This window comes from Eubalaena glacialis, chromosome 11 (assembly GCF_028564815.1).
Source record: "Eubalaena glacialis isolate mEubGla1 chromosome 11, mEubGla1.1.hap2.+ XY, whole genome shotgun sequence".
NCBI classification, from domain to species: Eukaryota; Metazoa; Chordata; class Mammalia; order Artiodactyla; family Balaenidae; genus Eubalaena; species Eubalaena glacialis.
The window spans coordinates 112691036-112709317 of record NC_083726.1 but is presented as its reverse complement, the minus strand read 5'-3'; the positions used below and the strand labels follow the sequence as shown (position 1 = coordinate 112709317).

Here is an 18282-nt window from a genome sequence, read left to right as displayed (position 1 = left end):
GACCTAAACAGACATTTCTCCAAAGAAGACATACAGATGGCCAAGAAGCACATGAAAAGATGCTCAACCTCACTAATTATTAGAGAAATGCAAATCAAAACTACAAGGAGGTATCATCTCACACCAGTTAGAATGGGCATCATCAGAAAATCTACAAACAACAAATGCTGGAGAGGGTGTGGAGAAAAGGGAACCTCTTGCACTGTTGGTGGGAATGTAAATTGATACAGCCACAATGGAGAACAGTATGGAGGTTCCTTAAAAAACTAAAAATAGAATTACCCTATGATCCAGCAATCCCATTACTGGGCATATACCCAGAGAAAACCATAATTCAAAAAGACACATGCACCCCAATGTTCACTGCAGCACTATTTACAACAGCCAGGTCATGGAAGCAACCTAAATGCCCATCGACAGACAAATGGATAAAGAAGTTGTGGTACATATATACAATGGAATATTATGCAGCCATAAAAAGGAACGAAACTGAGTCATTTGTTGAGACGTGGATGGATCTAGAGACTGTCATACAGAGTGAAGTCAGAAAGAGAAAAACAAATAACGTATACTAACGCATGCATGTGGAACCTAGAAAAATGGTACAGATAAACCGGTTTACAGGGCAGAAGTTGAGACACAGATGTAGAGAACAAACGTATGGACACCAAGGGGGGAAAACTGCGGTGGGGTGGGGATGGTGGTGTGCTGAATTGGGCGATTGGGATTGACATGTATACACTGATGTGTATAAAATTGATGACTAATAAGAACCTGCAGTGTAAAAACACAAACAAACAACTAATACTAAACTTTCTTTGGGTTATTTGTATGGAAATATGTTAATATAAATGTTTCAGACATTACATGAAATTTCTAAAAATCTTGTATGTTCTGGTATAATGTTATAAGTCATAATTCTAGTTATTACTTTAAAATGTATATCTCAGAAATAACTAAATTTCCTTGTCAATTGCATTATAATGAACTTTCATCAAATCTTTAACCGTGGTCATTTTTAAGTCTTTTGTCATTTACAGACAGTTCTGGGTGTACGCTGATGCTTTTGCAAAAATGTTCCTATAAAAGGGTTTCATCTTCAGGGAATTCATGGAAAAGACTCTGACAAGTACAGGTTTCTGGTAACTGACTATATGGCTGAACTGAATGAATAAGCATTTTCAGAACTCTAATGGAAAACTGATGAACTCATAGAAGTGCTAACAAAAGATCAAGATGAAAAAAATAATTAATTACATGGGACTGAGTGAACTGATGAGGATGATTATAATTTTTGTGACTTTCTGTTTGAATAAAAAAAAAAATCCCACAAGGACTCAGAGGCAAAAAATATACAATTTTCACTGCAAAGTAAAGGAGCTGTTACAGTGGAGGATTACTGGACTGAATGTCAATATTATGACATAGTATGAGGGTGTTTTGTGTTTGGTAATTGCAATCATTGTTGCTTTTGTTGTGGTCATCCATTTACAATGCTTGGTGTCAGTTTATTTATCTCTTGTAAAAATAAAATACAGTGTGTATGTGTGAAAAAAAAACTGTATAAGTAAGGGGCTGAGCACTAGTCTGTACGGCATGTGGATTTTGGAACGTTTAACAGATGTTTATCATGATTTGATTCGTGGCTTGGGTGGCAAGTCCTCTTTCTGGGCATCTTTTGCTTGACAGAATCCCAGCACATCTCAAGTTCCTGGATAGTTTACGCATCCTCTTCTGCCAGATATCAATCTAGGGGGTTTAGTGCTTGGATGTCAGGGTGAGTGTTGATGATACTCGGAAGATCTGGGGAAGCATGTTACTAAGTTGGTAAAACATTTCTTCAGAAATGCTCTGTTAAGAGGTAAGAAAAAAAAAAAGTTTGCACTTGTTAAATCATCACTGATTAAAAAAAAATGTTTAAGTATTTTAAAACATGGAAGTAATGGCAGTAGTTCTAGACATGGAGTGTAATATGTGAACACTATCTTTCAGAGCTGATTTAACTGCACAGCTGTGGGCAGGGGTGTTTCTCTGGATCCAGCCTCTGAGAACCTACGCTATTTCTGTCAAATAATAAGTCTGATTACCAGAAAAACCCCTAGATAATAGTAGTGCATTCAGTGATAAAAGTACACCCGTTTTGCTAAATTCTACATAGAACACAGAATCATTCTCTGCTCATGTCCTTCTTTATGAATCTATATAACATAAATGTGGGGCGGGGGAGGAAAGATGAGTTAAGTTCAGCTTTGGGGTTTAATCAAAGATCCCTTGAGTGGCAGATACTAACATCTTTGACAGTAAACTAAGTGCCTTGATGGCATCCAAACACTTCTCCCCTTAAAACACAGAAAGCTGCTAGCATTTTCTTATGCTATTTTGAGTTTACGGCAGTGTGCCTAGCTATGTCTGCGAGGAATATCACAACAGAGACTGAACTGGGGTGAGAGCTATCCAGATAACACACCTGTGGTACCAGAAATTGCACTGTCCTAGAAATTCCTCCGTCCCATGAAGCCATTTCCATCATGAAACCTAAAATAGAACAACAGACTTTGCTGAATTATGAGTTCTGGTCTTCAAACCTACCAGTCCTTTACTGAAAATAAACTGAATTTTCATCGTGGGGCTGCACGTCTTGACTTTTTAGGTAGCTACTTGCCTGCAGGAAAGGCTAAGCCTGAAGGCCAGATAAACTTCTGCAATCCTTATTTCTCCAGGCCAGAGAGGTTTCACATAGTTCCGTCAACACACTTGTAATGATCATTTCTTAAGTCCTATTTTGCCTCCACACAATGAAGCCAAAACAGGTTATTAAAGATTAATTAAACACGTGGTTCTATTTTCTTCTCTTTTTAAGAAAATAAAAGGTAACAGAGAGTAAGCTCTATCAATGTCCAAATATCCTCACATTTCAAGAGGTCTGGAGGGAGTTCCCTGGTGGCCTAGTGGTTAGGATTCCAGGCTTTCACTCCTGTGACCCAGGTTCAATCCCTGGTCAGGGAACTGAGATCCTGCAGGCCGTGTGACACGGCCCAAAAAAAAAAGGAGGGCTGGAGATTTTATTTTGTGATTGGAAAAAGGTAGATAAAAAAGCCGCTATGAAATATTTGCTTGTTAAACCATTTAACTGAGGCACCAGATGACAGGGGTAACTGCTACAATTCTTTCTCCTGGCTTGCTCTACTTTCAATATTTTCAAGGAAGAAATATAGGTCGTTGTTGTTAAATATAAGGTTGTGTTTACCTTTGACACACTTAAACACAAGTTCTGCTCTCCTTAAGCACCACGGTATAGTCATTTCCTAAAAACAGAAACAAAACAAATCATGTTTTTAACTGAACTTTGGAAAAAAGAAAAAATATATATATATGGTCAGATCTTAATTTATCTATAATGTTGACCATCCACTTACAGGCAACCATTAGCTAATTTCAGCTAGATTTCCTCTGGTTTTTAGGCATGTAACCTGTTCCAGCTGTTAGACTATACTTGTGGAATGCAAACTAACTGAATTAGCCTAGTCAATATAATTTTAAAAATGAACATTCCCTTAAAACTTTCTACATAATTAACTCTAAAGACAAATATATGTGACATAGGAACTCCACCTACTTCTCTCAATATGTTAGCATGAATAATTCTATTAAATTGTACAATATTTGAATAAGCAATGCATTAAAATGTTTTCCTTGGGGCTTCCCTGGTGGCGCAGTGGTTAAGAATCTGCCTGCCAAGGCGGGGGACACAGATTCGATCCCTGGTCCGGGAAGATCCAACATGCCACAGAGCAACTAAGCCCGTGCACCGCAACTACTGAGCCTGTGCTCTTGAGCTCATGAGCCACAACTACTGAGCCCGCGAGTCACAACTACTGAAGCCTGCGTGCCTAGAGGCCGTGCTCCACTACAAGAGAAGCCACCGCAGTGAGAAGCCCTCGCACCGCAACGAAGAGCAGGCCCCGCTCGCCGCAACTAGAGAAAGCCCGCGCGCAGCAATGAAGACCCAATGCAGCCAAAAATAAATAAATAAATTTAAATTTAAGAAAAATGTTTTCTGTGTATAACATGTTATTACAAAATACCAGAAACAAACAAGCACCCTATCCCAGCCACCTAACAAACCAAATGAGCTCTTTTTTGGACGCTCCTTCCTAACCCTTGACCAAGTGAGCACATGCGTGCTGCGAACCAACCAACCCACACATTTATACTTTTCTGTGGTCATGATCAGCGATTGTGCCATTTTAAATTCTATTTCTTTTCACTATTATCGAATTACTTTCCCATGCTGCAAGTGTTTGTAACTGTAACAATAAAATACGTTTAGTAATTCATTATGGTGATCCTTCATCTCTTTGGGTCTTAGGATCTTTTTTACACTCTTAAAAATCACTGAGGACTGCACTGAGCTTTTGTTTATGTGGATTATGTCTCCTGATATTTATTGCGTTAGAAATTAAAACTGAGAAAAATATAAATTTCATTTAAAAACGATAAACCCACCGTATGTTAATGTAACGTATTTTTTTAAATGTAAAGTTACTATATTTTCCAAAACAAAAAAATTTGAGTGAGAAGAAGGTCAATGCCTTACATATGTACAAATCTCACTAACGCCTGGCCTCACGGAAGACATCTGGACTCTCACATCTGCCTCTGCATCAATCTGCTGTGTGATCACACAGCCTCGGGAAGAACTCAGTGACGCTCATGCAAGAATGAGAATGCAAAAGGCACAGAGTGTCTTAGTATTATCATGAAAATATTTTTAGTCTTGCTGACCCCCAGAAGGGGCTAGCATCCTGGGGGTATCTTCAGAACACAATTTAAAAACTGCTGTTTTATTGAGTTAATGTATCATAATTTATTTAAATGGCCCCTTATAACTCAATTTCCCCTTTTTGTTAATAACATTGCAGTGGACATATTTGCGTATATGACGCATGTGTGTATCTACATCTATAGATGTCTTGTTTTTTGAAGAATTTCTTGGGATACTTACTCCTATAGATTAGTGAAATAAAATTCAAGTTTTTCCCTAAAAGGTAATATCAATTTACATTAGCCATTAGCAATGTATGCATCATCCAATTTCATCATATTGTTCACAATCACTTGGACACTTAAATATTATTTAAAACATTATTTAACATATTTACTAATTTAATAGATCCAAAACAGCATCACCCTGATGGCTTTTAAAAAATAGGCTTTATTTTTTGAAACAGTTTTAGGCTGACAGAAAAATTATGAAAATGGTACAGAGAACTGCCATACACTCCCACACTCAGTTTCCCCTGTTAACATCTTATATTAGTAGAGCACTAGAAGTGAGGCTGTCCATGTACCTATCAAGAATAAAGAGAACATACAACACAAATGAACTTATCTACAAAACAAAAATAGACTAACAGACATAGAGAACAGACTTGTGGTTGCCAAGGGGGAGGGGGTCGGGGGAAGGAAGGATTGGGAGTTTGGGATTAGCAGATGCAAACTATTATATATAGGATGGATAAACAACAAGGTCCTGCTGTTTAGCACAGGGAACCATATTCAATATCCTGCGATAAACCATAATGGAAAAGAATATGAAAAAAATGTAAATATATGTATAAGTCACTTTGCTATATAACAGAAATTAAACACAACACTGTAAATCAACTATGCTTCAATAAAATTTTAAAAAAAGGAATAAAGAAACCAGACTACATCAAACAATGGCAGGAAAATCCTTTAGCAATTCTAATCTACATTGGGTTTTCAGCGATATGTACATCTAAAGCAATAGCAGACTACAACAACTGAATTTTTTTCTACATCGTAAAATCACAATTGTGAACTTATAGGAATTGGGGTGATGACACTGAGGTGAAATAACCAACACACACACAGACAGAGAAACAGAAAGTCCTATTTTTAACAACTGACAGAAGAAAATTATTAGGAGAGAACCTAAAAGTTCATTTTGGAAATGTTTCCCCACCAAATAAGGGCTTTATCCCGTATCATTTAAGGAGCCAGATGAATCAGAGGCCGTTAGAAAGCAGCAGCTAGAATCTGATCTTCCAAGTACCCCATGTACCTTTATTGAACTTAATCATAACTGTCAAATTGCCATGATGTCACTAAAGGATTTCTATTTGCAGTCAGTTAAAAATAAAACCCCAAATACATCTTTATTCTTTCTCTTTGTAAATGCAGTACTATAAACAAATTACTTAAAAACCAGAAAAAAACCTGAACTACTATTGATACCTTATTATTAACTCAAATCCATAGTGTATGCAGATTTCCCCAGCTTTTACCTAATGACGTTTTCTGTTCGAGGACCACATCCAGGACACTTCACTCTATTGAGTCATTATGTCGCCCCAGGCTTCTCTTGCCCTGAGTTTCTCAGACTTCCCTTGTTTTTGACGAGCCTGAGTTTTGAGGAGGGCTGATCAGGTATTTTGTAGGACGCCCCCTATTAGAATTTGATGTTTGCATCATGATTAGACAGGAGCTATGGATTTGGGCAGGAACACTACAGAGGTGAAGTATCATTTTCATCACACCATATCAAGGGCAGATAATCAATGTGATTTATGACTAGTGATGTGAGCCTGGAACACCTGGCTGGGGTGGTGTTTTTAAGGTCTCCAGCCCTGACCTTCCACTCTGTCCTCTATGGGAAGAAATCACTAACTGTGAGCAGCCCACACTTAAGAGGTGGAGATTTTGTGCTCCCCTCCTTGAGGATGGAGTATCTACATAAGTTACTTGGAATTCTTCTGCATGGGAGGTTTGTTTCTTCTCCCCTATTCATTTATTTATTCGAGCATTTGTTTATATCAGTATGGACTCATGGATATTTACTTTATATTTTGGGTTATAATTACCTAACCTTCTCTCAGTCTTGTTCTAATTGGCCTCTCCGGCATTATTCACATTTTTCATGAAACGTGCCGGCCCCTCTCCTGAGCTGAATGTCACTGAGCTATCCCAGGCCTTCACCCATCTCTGACGGTCTCTGCGATCTCAGGTCTAGTTATTGCTATTGCTTCCCGTGTAGTTTCCTGGACCCCAGAATTTCCCCTTCGAACTGATTTGGCTGATTTATCTGAAATACCTTTCTGATCACGTTACACTCCTGTTCAGTAAGCTGCAATTGCTTCCTACTGCCGCATGAATAACATCTAAGACTTTCTTTAGCATTTAAGGCTAATTACCTTAGGACCCAAACTATTTCAGCTTCTATGACTTCTAAATTAAAAAAGTGAGGTTTCACTCCAGGCTGCCTGTCCGCCTTTGCCTGAACATGATCTGCAATGCCTGTCACCCACTCCTCCCATTTTCCTCAAGCCATTTCTTCTGTCTAGAATGCCCTCCCCATTCTTCCCATCTGTTGAAACCTGCTCTTCCCTCCCTAACCGTCCTCTCCTTCATGAAGTAGTTCCTAGTTCCCCAGCTACAAATGGTGTCTCTGAACTCCCGAAGTACTTTGTTTTTGTTTTATCTCCATGATCACAGTTTACTCTTTTTTTGGGGGGGCGGTGGTAGAGGAATAGGTAGGGAGATGGGATCTATGCCTTCTTTATTAAGGTGTGTGCTCTCTAAGGGCAGGAACCACTTTTTATTTACCTTTATTACCTTTATGATGATGCCTCCTACAATACTGAGCACACAGATGCTCAAGCATACAGGCTGAGTGAGTGAATCATTTATTATCCATGGAAATTTAAAAAGAAAGTGACTTTCTCTGTAGCTAGAATTAGGCTTTGAGAGGAAACTACTTTTTTTCCTTTTTCTTTTTGCCTGTGCCTCGCGGCATGCGGGATCTTACTTCCCCGACCAGGGATCGAACCCGGGCCCTCAGCAGTGAAAGTGCAGAGTCCTAACCACTGAACTGCAGGGAATTCCCAGGAAACTACTTTTTTGTGTCCAAGATACTTTTAAGATTGATAAATAAAAGGGGTCTAGTTGCCAAAAGGGCTAAAAAGTAAAGAATCCTCTTTTCCAAGACTCTGGAAGCTTATAAAAATGACTAGAATTTCCTGATGTTTAAATTAAGTTTATAATACTTCTTAGCTTCAAAGTTCAGGAAGAATATTTCCTTGTAACTGCCAACGCTGTTACAAGAGAGCCACGGTGCCTTACGGGAGTACACACATGCATGGCGTGACAAGTTTTTGTCTTTTGGCTTATTTCTGCTTAGTTTAAAAAAATGTACAGAGGGAGCAAGGTGACTAAGAAATACCTACCTGCGGCTAAGAGGAAATGTTGATAGCTCTGAAAACTACAATAATAATGTCTTACGTTTACATGGAACTTTACAATATACATAATTTGTATCTCACAAAAAACAACTTTTATAAACTAAAAAGGACACTGAGAAAGGCAGAGTGAACCACTCAAGGTCATGTGACAGCCTGAGACCTGCATTTTTTCATTTTCTTAACAGTATCTTTTGATGAGAAAAGGTTTTAAATTTTAATGAAGTACAATTTATTAAGTTTTTCTTTTATGGTTTATGTTTTTTTGGTGTCTTAACAAATCTCTGCTTAATCTGATACCAGGATTTTCTTTTGTGTTTTCCTCTAGAGGTTTTATACTATTAGCTTTTTTGGCTTAGGTCTATGATCCATTTTAAGTTAATTTTTATGTATGATTGTGAGGTAAAGCTCAAGGGTTTTTTTGTTTTTTTTTTCCTGTATAAATACCCAATTTTTCCAACACCACTGGTTGAAACACTACACTTTTCTCCCACTGAACTGCTTTGGCATCTCTGCTGTAAATCAAATGACCATTTATGCACGGATTTATTTCTGGATTCTTTATTCTGTTCCTTTGATCCACAGTCTATTCTTTTGCCAATGTCACACTGTACTGGTTATTGTAGCTTGCTAAGCTTGTAAGCCTTGAAATCAATTGCTGTAAGTTCCCCAACTTTGTTCTTTTTCAAAATTGTTTTGACTGTTTTAGGTCCTGTGTATTTCATATAAATTTTAGAATTAGCTTTATCTCCAAAATCACCTTATAAGGATTTTGATTGGGATTTAAATCTATAGATCAGTTTGAGGAGAACTGATAACGGTACTGAGTCTTCCAACCAATGAACATAGTATATCTATTTATTTAGGCCTTTTAAATTTCTTTCAGTAACTAAAAACTCAGTTTTGTAGTTGCTAGGTCGTTTTTCACAGCATCTTTTTACTTGAAGACATTTTAAGCTTGTTTTCAAGTTCTTTAAACAGAGTAATCAACTATTTTATGGTCCGTGTCTCACAATTCCAGTGCCTCAAAAGTCTTTGTGTATCTGTTTTTAGGTTTCGTTGTTTCTGCTGGTTTTCATTCGTGGTGTTTTATTTACTTACCCTTCACTTGCATTAAACATTTTATTGAAGGATCATATGTGGGAATAAATGCTAAAGTATAACTGAGTATTTGCATCACCTTAAAATGCTACTCTAAAACATAACATTTTTTCAAAATACCACGGAAATAATCAGGATCAAGGAATTATTACTATTCATACTATTATAATAAAGCACTTGTTTTTACATATAAAAAAGCATTATCTGACAGTAGCTTGTCTTATCTGTAGTTTATTGTCATCTACGATTAGCCTTTGAAACATCTCAGGCTAAGGCCAAAGCTAAGCACCACTTACGTGAGGACGACCATCGTGCACTGTGAGCACAGAGCTTCCGAAGGGCCGGCCTTCAGCACCAACGTACAGAACACGTACGATCCCACTGCATTAAAGTCAGGATCATGATGGAAATGATGAAAGACTGAAGCACAAGTTAGCACAGGGATAGTTCTAGTGTTTTGACCAAAAGTAGATGGAAAAAATCAAGTCCCTTCACTGCCCCACTTCTCTAAAGATCATCCCCTTTTATCCCTCAACAGCTTGCTTTCTTGCTTTTGGTATGTGTGGTTAATAGCGTGGTCTAGAGCAAATATCTATGAGCCAAATTAATACGAACTCTTCAGAATGATGTGAGTTAACGCAAGGTTTCATCAGGGCTATACAGAAAACACCCCAAAATACCAGCTCCAGGCAGGATCCCAGGAGATCTTCGAAGTGACAGACAATTGAATTTCCAGATGACATGAACACTCACATTCTGTTTACTTTCGCTTAGCGCTACTTAGCAGCAGGTGGATCAGAAAGGAAACTAGAAAGCTGCAGGCACCTGCACAAATACACGCCCAGGTGGTTTTTAAAACCCCCATTTGCCCACACAGAGGCTCCATCCCAAGCACCCCTGTCATTTGTTCTCTGATCGAAACCAGCACCTAAAAAGAATGGCTCTGAGGACTCTAAACCGCAAGCTTTAGACGTCAACAAGGTCACAAGAAGACATGATTTACTGGGTGTCATCGTGGGATGTGGCCTGTAGTTCTGTAAGGAGCTCTCTTCTGGAAGTAACCCTTAGTATATATTATACAGTAGGCGGCGTCTACAACACAGTGGGTCAGGTAAGCACAGAACGCTTTTGATCATGAGTTCTAACTAACAGCCAAGTGACTAAATCTTAGCGTCACATCTGTGAGAGCACATGTGAAAGAAATCCATTGAAGAAGCTGAACGGATCATGTGAAACACTTCAGACTTTGGAAATGAGGCAGGAAACTGGGCCCGGCGGCTATACTTTAGATGATAAGTGGGCACGGCACACACAGAGTAAATTCTAAACCTGTGAAATTGAAATGAGGATGCCAGTTCTAATTATGACCGCAGACAATATCTTGTATCTAAAGTTAGTGGCCGCACTTTAACTACCCAACCTGAATCTTCCAATTAGAGTAAGGCTGAACTGCAGAGGTGATTAACTGGTATATACTTTTAGGTCTTCACTGTGTGTCTTAGACGGTAGATATAAGAATTATTTCCTGGGTTTATGTACCCCTGAGGGAAATTGCAAGACTATCCTTTATCTCAAGCTTGTGCCTCGGAGGTTCCTGAAACACTCATATTAATCGGTTTCATAAGCATCATCAGCAGGTGAGAAATGGCAGTCTGGCTTTCTCATTTTTTACATTCAACAATCGCTTTGGGAAACTATTTGACTGGATCTACCAAAGCTAAACAGGTGCCTGGCCTACCGTCTACCAATTCCATCCCTAAGTATGTATCCAACAGAAATGCCAAAACATATGTTCTACAACGTTCACAGCAACATTCGTCGCAATAATCAAAACCTGGAAACCACCGAATGTCCACAAATAGTAGAATGACTAAATAACTGTGGTCCAGTCGTGCAATGGAACGCTACGTAACAATGGGAATGCGCAATCTACAACCACAAACAGTACTATGGATAAATTTCACACACACAATACCGAGCGAAAGAAGCCAGATACAGGAGTGTGTACGACAGGATTCCACCCACATAAATTACAAGAACACACCTAACTAACCCGTGCTTTTCAAAGTGAGAACAGTGGTTACCCTTGTGGAGGGAGGGAATGTGGGTTAAGCGATGGGAAGGGAGCACGGGGCGACGCTGGGGTGCTGGCTGGTGACGTTCTGTGTCATCGTCTGGGCGTTGGTGTTCAGGTGGCGAAGATGTGAGCTGTATATTTATGTGTGCTTTTCTTTATGTGTGTTATATGCTAATAAAAGGTTAAGAACAACATCTGCATCAACTACAACAATTATAACAACTAAAACCCTTCAGTCCCAAATGATTCAACAAGTTAACAGCACAAACAAAAGGAAGGGTCAGGAGCTCAGGATTCGTGACGTGAAGGTTCATTCCCCGTCTATCAGGTTAGACTGAACTCCAGGATGACAGTGTCTTCAGATCACAAAGATCTACAGAGATAAAACCGGTAAGAGCAGGATGTCTTCCTTCTTGCCGATAGATTATTTTTTCCTTTCCTGTTTTTTTAAACTGCAATTCATTTCTACGGCTGTTTTTATCGACCCTGGGACATGGACTGTTTCCGACACTGTCATCATTACCTTGCACACACTGCAATATGGTAAGTGAGAGTCTGGCAAGTCTCTTTGTTACAGGAAGAAAACAAGAGCCGAAATGCTTTGGGATCCTTGCATGAGAGCTAAGACAAATACTGCCTCTACATCCTGTGCAGTGTTGTCTGAGTTTGTAGGATAAACTTCTTGACCTGAATGGATGTTTAAATACGACCGATGGGAGGATCGTGGCTCAATATACTTTCGTGAGTTAAAATGGACACTCTGGAGACAGACTTAATGTCCTGCAGCTGGCTGTCCCAATTTAAAACATGTAACCTTTGTGACACTGTGGGAGAGGGCGCGCTATAGTATCAGATGTCTGGAAGTAAATCCGAACTTAGTGACTTTCGGAAACACTGTTTTTGAGGTTGTTTCCCACCTACATATAACCATTTTTATAAACTGGTTAACCAGGAGTCCAGCTGCAGGAATGTTTGGATGTTTCCGTGTGGCTGGAATTCATCACAAACTTTCTTTGTCACTCCCCAAAGACTCTTTTATAGATGGACTAGTTAGTGACGCTAACAATGGCTAAAAATTCCTGATGGGACTAAAACTTTATAAAGCTGCAGTGGGAAAAACAAAACAAAACATGTTGGTCAATCTCTCCTAATGCCGTATTAGGTATGACTGAGGCTGAGAAATTAAAACGTTTGATGCAGCTTGCATCTGATGGAGCCAGAATTCTTTTAATCAAAACGATAGTGTGTCTAGTAAAAATACAAATGAATTGTAAGTGGGAAATCATTTAAAATCATCTTGTCTTATATGGAATTGATTTTTTTGTGTGTGTTTATATAGAGTATTGCATTTAAAATGAGGTGTCCAATAATGTGATGAGTCTAAGTGGGGACTGAGTCACTCTAAAAAGTACAATATCAAATCTTTTACCCTGCGCTTTACGATACAGTATTTATACACATCTATTATTTTGGTAAATAACTTTCAATAATCGATGATCAAACTTCCTTCCTTTCACAAGCTGTACTTGCCAGTTAGCCATTTTGCTTTTTAAAAAAGTGCCACTCAAAACAAGCAGGCACCATGTTGCTGACATGGGTCCTTCACCACGTTGGCCACTGGCTCTCCCAGAAGGACTTGCCTGCACCCGTTTGTTTTGAGGCTGCTTTGCTCCTCCAGACTATCTGAAGTTGAATTTTTAGTCTCTGTATTATTTCTACAACTTATCCCTTCTAACCGGTTTTTATGTAGGTAAGGGAAGAAAGCAGGAGAGAAAGCACACAGTCATGGAAAGAGATTTTTTAAATTAAGAACGTAAAATAAAGTTCAGTACATCATAAATGAATGAATAATTACGCCACATTTTAGTCGTAGAAGCCAGTACTTGTATTATCCTAAGAGCATCCTTGAGAAAATGTTAAAATGAGGCTGGCTTCTTCCTGTCATCTAGCTTCTCTTTCTATTGCCTATTAATGCCTACTCAGAGAATGCAAACTAATTTTAATGTTAGCCGAAGCCAAATACAAATGTGGAGGTAAATCTAAAGCTACTTAAGACAAAAATAGATGAGAAGGGGGAGGATTAGGGGCACATGCCTTATCCAAAGCTAAAACTAAGTCTGACTTTCTAGTTTACCTACTATAGGATAATGCTAGAATTCTTTTGAACATATATGTTTAAGGATTATTCACTGTTTTATGTTATATGCCACTCAATTCTATTGATGACATATAGGAGATGCAGATAGGAGATGCAAAGCCTCATTAGTTAAACAGAAAAAGTGTTTTTAAAATGTAAAGTGGATTATTATTATTATACAGTATTTTAACATTTTCAGAAAACACTGGTATTTTTCTATCTGCTTACCTCTGACATATCATGCACCAGCAGGAGAGGAATACTTATTGTTGTGATGTCATGGGTGCAGCAAACCTTGAGTATGTTTCGGAGACCCATGATGGCAGGGTCCCGAGCAGTGATGTTTCCCGATTTCACGTTGTCGTCCACACAAAGATGGAAAGCAACATGTATTTCTGAGAGATTAGAATGCCGAGTAATGTAAAATTCTCCTGTGAACAGCAGATACAATCATGACTTTCAAATGCATCACATGACTTTCAAAAGTCACACTCATCAGTGGGCTTCATAAACAACTGTAGTGGGCAGCCAATGTGCTGAACCAGCAGAGGTGTTATCAGGAACCTGTGTTGGACTCAGGAAGCAAATATAATTAGTGCTCCTTCATTCTTGGAAAGAAGGGCAATGAAAACAGTGGCCAAATTTACCTTAGGTTCCTAAATTGGTATGAAGAGACCACCAAGCTTATTTACTCATAAGTAGGTCAAATGAGTACTCATCATCGCTATTTTGATGTAAATGCTCAAAACGTTGTACTTAACTCAAACTTAACATGTAAGAACAGGCTACTTGATGATCTGTCTTCCCTGCACCCTGAACCTGCTTCTCTCCATCTCGGTTTATGGGTCCAGTCCCCCTCCCGTTAGCTGCACAGGACAGAAACCCAGGGGTTGCCCTTAATTACTTTCTTTCTCTCACTGCCTCTTCCCCAATCCAATTCACCACCAACTATTTTCGGTGTATCGGCAACATATACCTCAAATATCTCAAATCTGAGCATTCCGTTTTTATTGCTATCACCCTAGTTCATGCTACCATCATTTCACTTAGGTTTCTGTAATAGCCTCTTAATTAACCTCTGCTCCTATTCTTGCCCACCTACACACCACATCCACATCTGCAGTCAAAACGATTTAAGTATAAATCAGATTATATCACTCTCCCATTTAACGTGGCTCACACGACACTCAGGAAAAACTCCAAACTCCGTCCTCTTGTCTCACCCTCTGCTCCTGCCTCAGCCACAGAGACTCTCCTTAAGATCTTCAGACACACAGGGCTTGTTCCCGATCCAGGGCTGCTACCCGAGAGAGGCTTTCCCCCAAGATTCTTGTCGACTGACTGCTTTTCGCCAATCACACCTCAGAGTGAAGGTCACCTCCTCCCAGAGGTCTTCCTTGACTGACCCGTCTGACTGATATAGGAATCCCTCACCCCTCACTTACTCTCTTTCACTCTGTTCTATGTTCTTCTAAGCACTGAAATTCTTCTGTTATTTGTTTATGAGGTTATTTTAAAGGGACCACTGTTTACACGCCGTGACTGTAGGGATTTTTTTCTCTCATGTTTAATGTTCTATCTCTGGCACGTGGAACAACAGGGCCTGGTACATAGAAGGTACTCGGTAAACATCTGTTCACTGAATGGGAAACAAACGTTTTGGACTGAATGCCGGTGCAGTGTTTATCAAACCTTAACTTCCAGGGTTTCTACAATCACTCTATTTTCTAGGTAGCCACGCTAGCCACTGGCTTTTATATTCTGCAGTTTCTGTCAATATAAATAAATAAAAAATATATAAAATATATATAAAACTATGTTTTTATAAACACACCTGCCTCACTGGAAAACCTGTTACGTCCTTCTAGGAAAACTCTGCTCTTCTAAGAACTATTCTTCTATCACTAACCCACGTCCTCACAAATTCTGCTCATCCTGGCTTCAAAGTCCTTATCTTAGGATTTTACTTATATTTACTTATAAACATATAGTATTTTTGAAGTACTGAATATACTTTGGCACAATGTTTAATCATTTCCAATTACTAGTGTACATAAGCTGTGCCCATGGATGCCACTGAAAGGCCCCAGGCAAAGGTCTTTTTTTTTTTTTCTTTAACTTATACAATTAAAGAACTAGATAAGCAGTAAAAGAGAAAGACCAGGGACTTCCCTGGTGGCGCAGTGGTTAAGAATCTGCCTGCCAATGCACGGGACACGGGTTCGAGCCCTGGTCCAGGAAGATCCCACATACCGCAGAGCAACTAAGCCCGTGTGCCACAACTACTGAGCCTGCGCTCTAGAGCCCGCGAGCCACAACTACTGAGCCCTCGTGCCACAACTACTGAAGCCCACGTGCCTAGAGCCTGTGCTCTGCAACAAGAGAAGCCACGGCAATGAGAAGCCCGCGCACTGCAACAAAGGATAGCCCCCGCTCGCCGCAGCTAGAGAAAGCCCGCGCGCAGCAACGAAGACCCAATGCAGCCAAAAATAAATAAATAAATTAAAAAAAAAAAAAAAAAGAGAGAAAGGCCAGTGACAGACCAGACAAAGGAAAAGTAAAAAAAAAAAAATTGTCCGGCGAGGAGTAGTAGAGCAATTTCCCTGGCAGGCAATAAAAGACGCAGACTGCTTATCAGAGACCCAGTACATCCAATGACGCGTCTCACCTCTTGAACTCCTACTGATGGTCCACCTGATGGTACTCATAGCATTAAACATGGGCTACGGTCCAGGCCTGAGGCTGAGGACTTAGTGGACAAGTCAGGTGCTCCTAATCCCCAAACTGGCACTGCTTCGTTTGACCTCAGATGACCTGTCCTGGGCCTCATTTTACCCGTTAGTAAGATGGGGGTCTCGGAGCTGGCAGTAGTAATCAAAATTACATAATATGGTAGAAAAAGGACCAGACTGGGTGTTAAAAAGATCTGGTCTCTAGCATTTATTGGCGGAATGATCTTGGGCAAATCAATTCAACTTACAGATCCTCTGTACTTCGTGTATTAAATGGGGAAAATAATGCCTGACTGCTCTCCTTAGAAAATCGTTTTGAGAATTAGATATAAACTACAAATACTTAGATAATAATAAAGCAAACCCACTGGTTAAAAGATACATAAAACAAACTTCTTCTTTGCAACTTCAAAATCTAAAAGCATTTTGTGATTTGGATCTTTCTCACCTCCTGTACACTTCCTGGCCATGCAGCATCCTTTACCCAAATGGAAATTCAGATGCTATCAGCATAGCTAAGTGAATTGTCACTACTTCTTTTCTAATGAGGACTTCTGACATAGTCTCCTGATTTGCTGGTAATAATGAGATACTAACCTATAGGCTTTTTCCAAAAAGGAGCAAGAAGGAAAATAAATACAGCAGTAAAGAGTTAAGTTTGAAAAAAATCAGACGTTGGTACCTCCGGAACAGATAAGATTGGCACATTTTAAGAAAGCCACAAAATATAGATGATTTAAATTATGGATCTACAAAGAGAAATACAATAAATCCTGTCTCAATGAAGGTATTTTTAGGTGGAGCGGAGGACAGTTTCCTGTTCCACAAAGTGGAGGAAACAGCATGTGGTGATGCAATCCCGCCACTAACATTATCCGCTAAGGTGGGCTATCTGAGGTGGGAGCATATTCGGAAGCTGATGACCACAAGCGAACTGGCCAGGAGACAAGACGAGCGCCAGGATTAAACGGAATGTGACCTGTGTGTGTAGAAAATCTGGGGAAGGAAATGTGAGGAAACAAACCTGGCTGTTTACGAACCTGCAACATTTACCATTTGGTTTAAAAGACTTTACACTTATAACGTCTATACAAATAGGCCTTCCCTGTTACGCCCTGTCATACAAACACTACTAAGGATCATCAGAGTGCATTCAACCTGGAAGAGGATCAAGAGAGTGAATTTCCAGTTGATAAACAATATATCCAAGAATAATAAAGCAGATGAAAGAAATGGAAAGCAGGAAAATTTATGGGGAAATGGCAATAAGAAAGATTCTAAATCAGATGACCCATGTTCTTTCCACATGTTCAATTGTTTACATCTCTATTTACTATTGTTTATTTCATAGTAAAAATTATTTCTTGGTTCATTTAAGAAACTAAGAAACAATGTATAAAAGAGGACATTTGAAATAGCAAATAATGGTTAGACTTATGCAACTGCTTGAGGAATTTTTCTTGTATGGATCCAGGAAAAGTCAGTGCTACTATAAGAATAAAGATTTAATTGCAGAACATTGTGACAGTGTGTTTATAGATGATAGATACAATGTTCTAAAGTGATACACTGACCAACAAAAATTTTATAATGTACACCATAAGAACTTATGTTTCAAATCTATGATTTCAATGTATGTGATTATAAGACAATTGCAGTTTAAAGTAAAATAATACTTACCAGGTAAAATATTTAAATAGTTTCTATCTGCATTCTTAGTCTTATCATCACTTCCTCCATCTCGGTTTCCAGAATCTATTCATAAGGTAATGCAACGGGAAAGAACACAATAACATATGAAAACACATTACTACTACTATTCCCCAAACAACCACAACAACAGCAAAAATTTACTAAGGATCTCTCGGTGCCAGATAGTCAGATACATGCTTTACATGGATGGTCTCATTTAATTCTTACAAAACCCCTCTAACCACAACCCTATGAGGGACTAGTGTTCTCTTTACGTTATAC

At 39.0% G+C, this 18282-nt stretch overlaps 1 protein-coding gene across 1 annotated transcript in view; it reads right to left on the bottom strand.

Moving 5' to 3' along the window:
• Positions 1-1490: 1490 nt before the first annotated feature.
• C11H12orf4 (chromosome 11 C12orf4 homolog) overlaps positions 1491-18282 on the bottom strand; it is a 37143-nt gene continuing 20351 nt past the window's right edge. The window contains exons 10-14 of the mRNA XM_061205106.1: positions 17989-18063; positions 13805-14007; positions 3248-3305; positions 2468-2535; positions 1491-1851 (exon numbers count right to left, since the gene is read on the bottom strand). Of these exons, the coding sequence (XP_061061089.1) occupies positions 1759-1851; positions 2468-2535; positions 3248-3305; positions 13805-14007; positions 17989-18063 (497 nt within the window). The 3' untranslated portion in view covers positions 1491-1758. The remainder of the gene's footprint in view (positions 1852-2467; positions 2536-3247; positions 3306-13804; positions 14008-17988; positions 18064-18282) is intronic.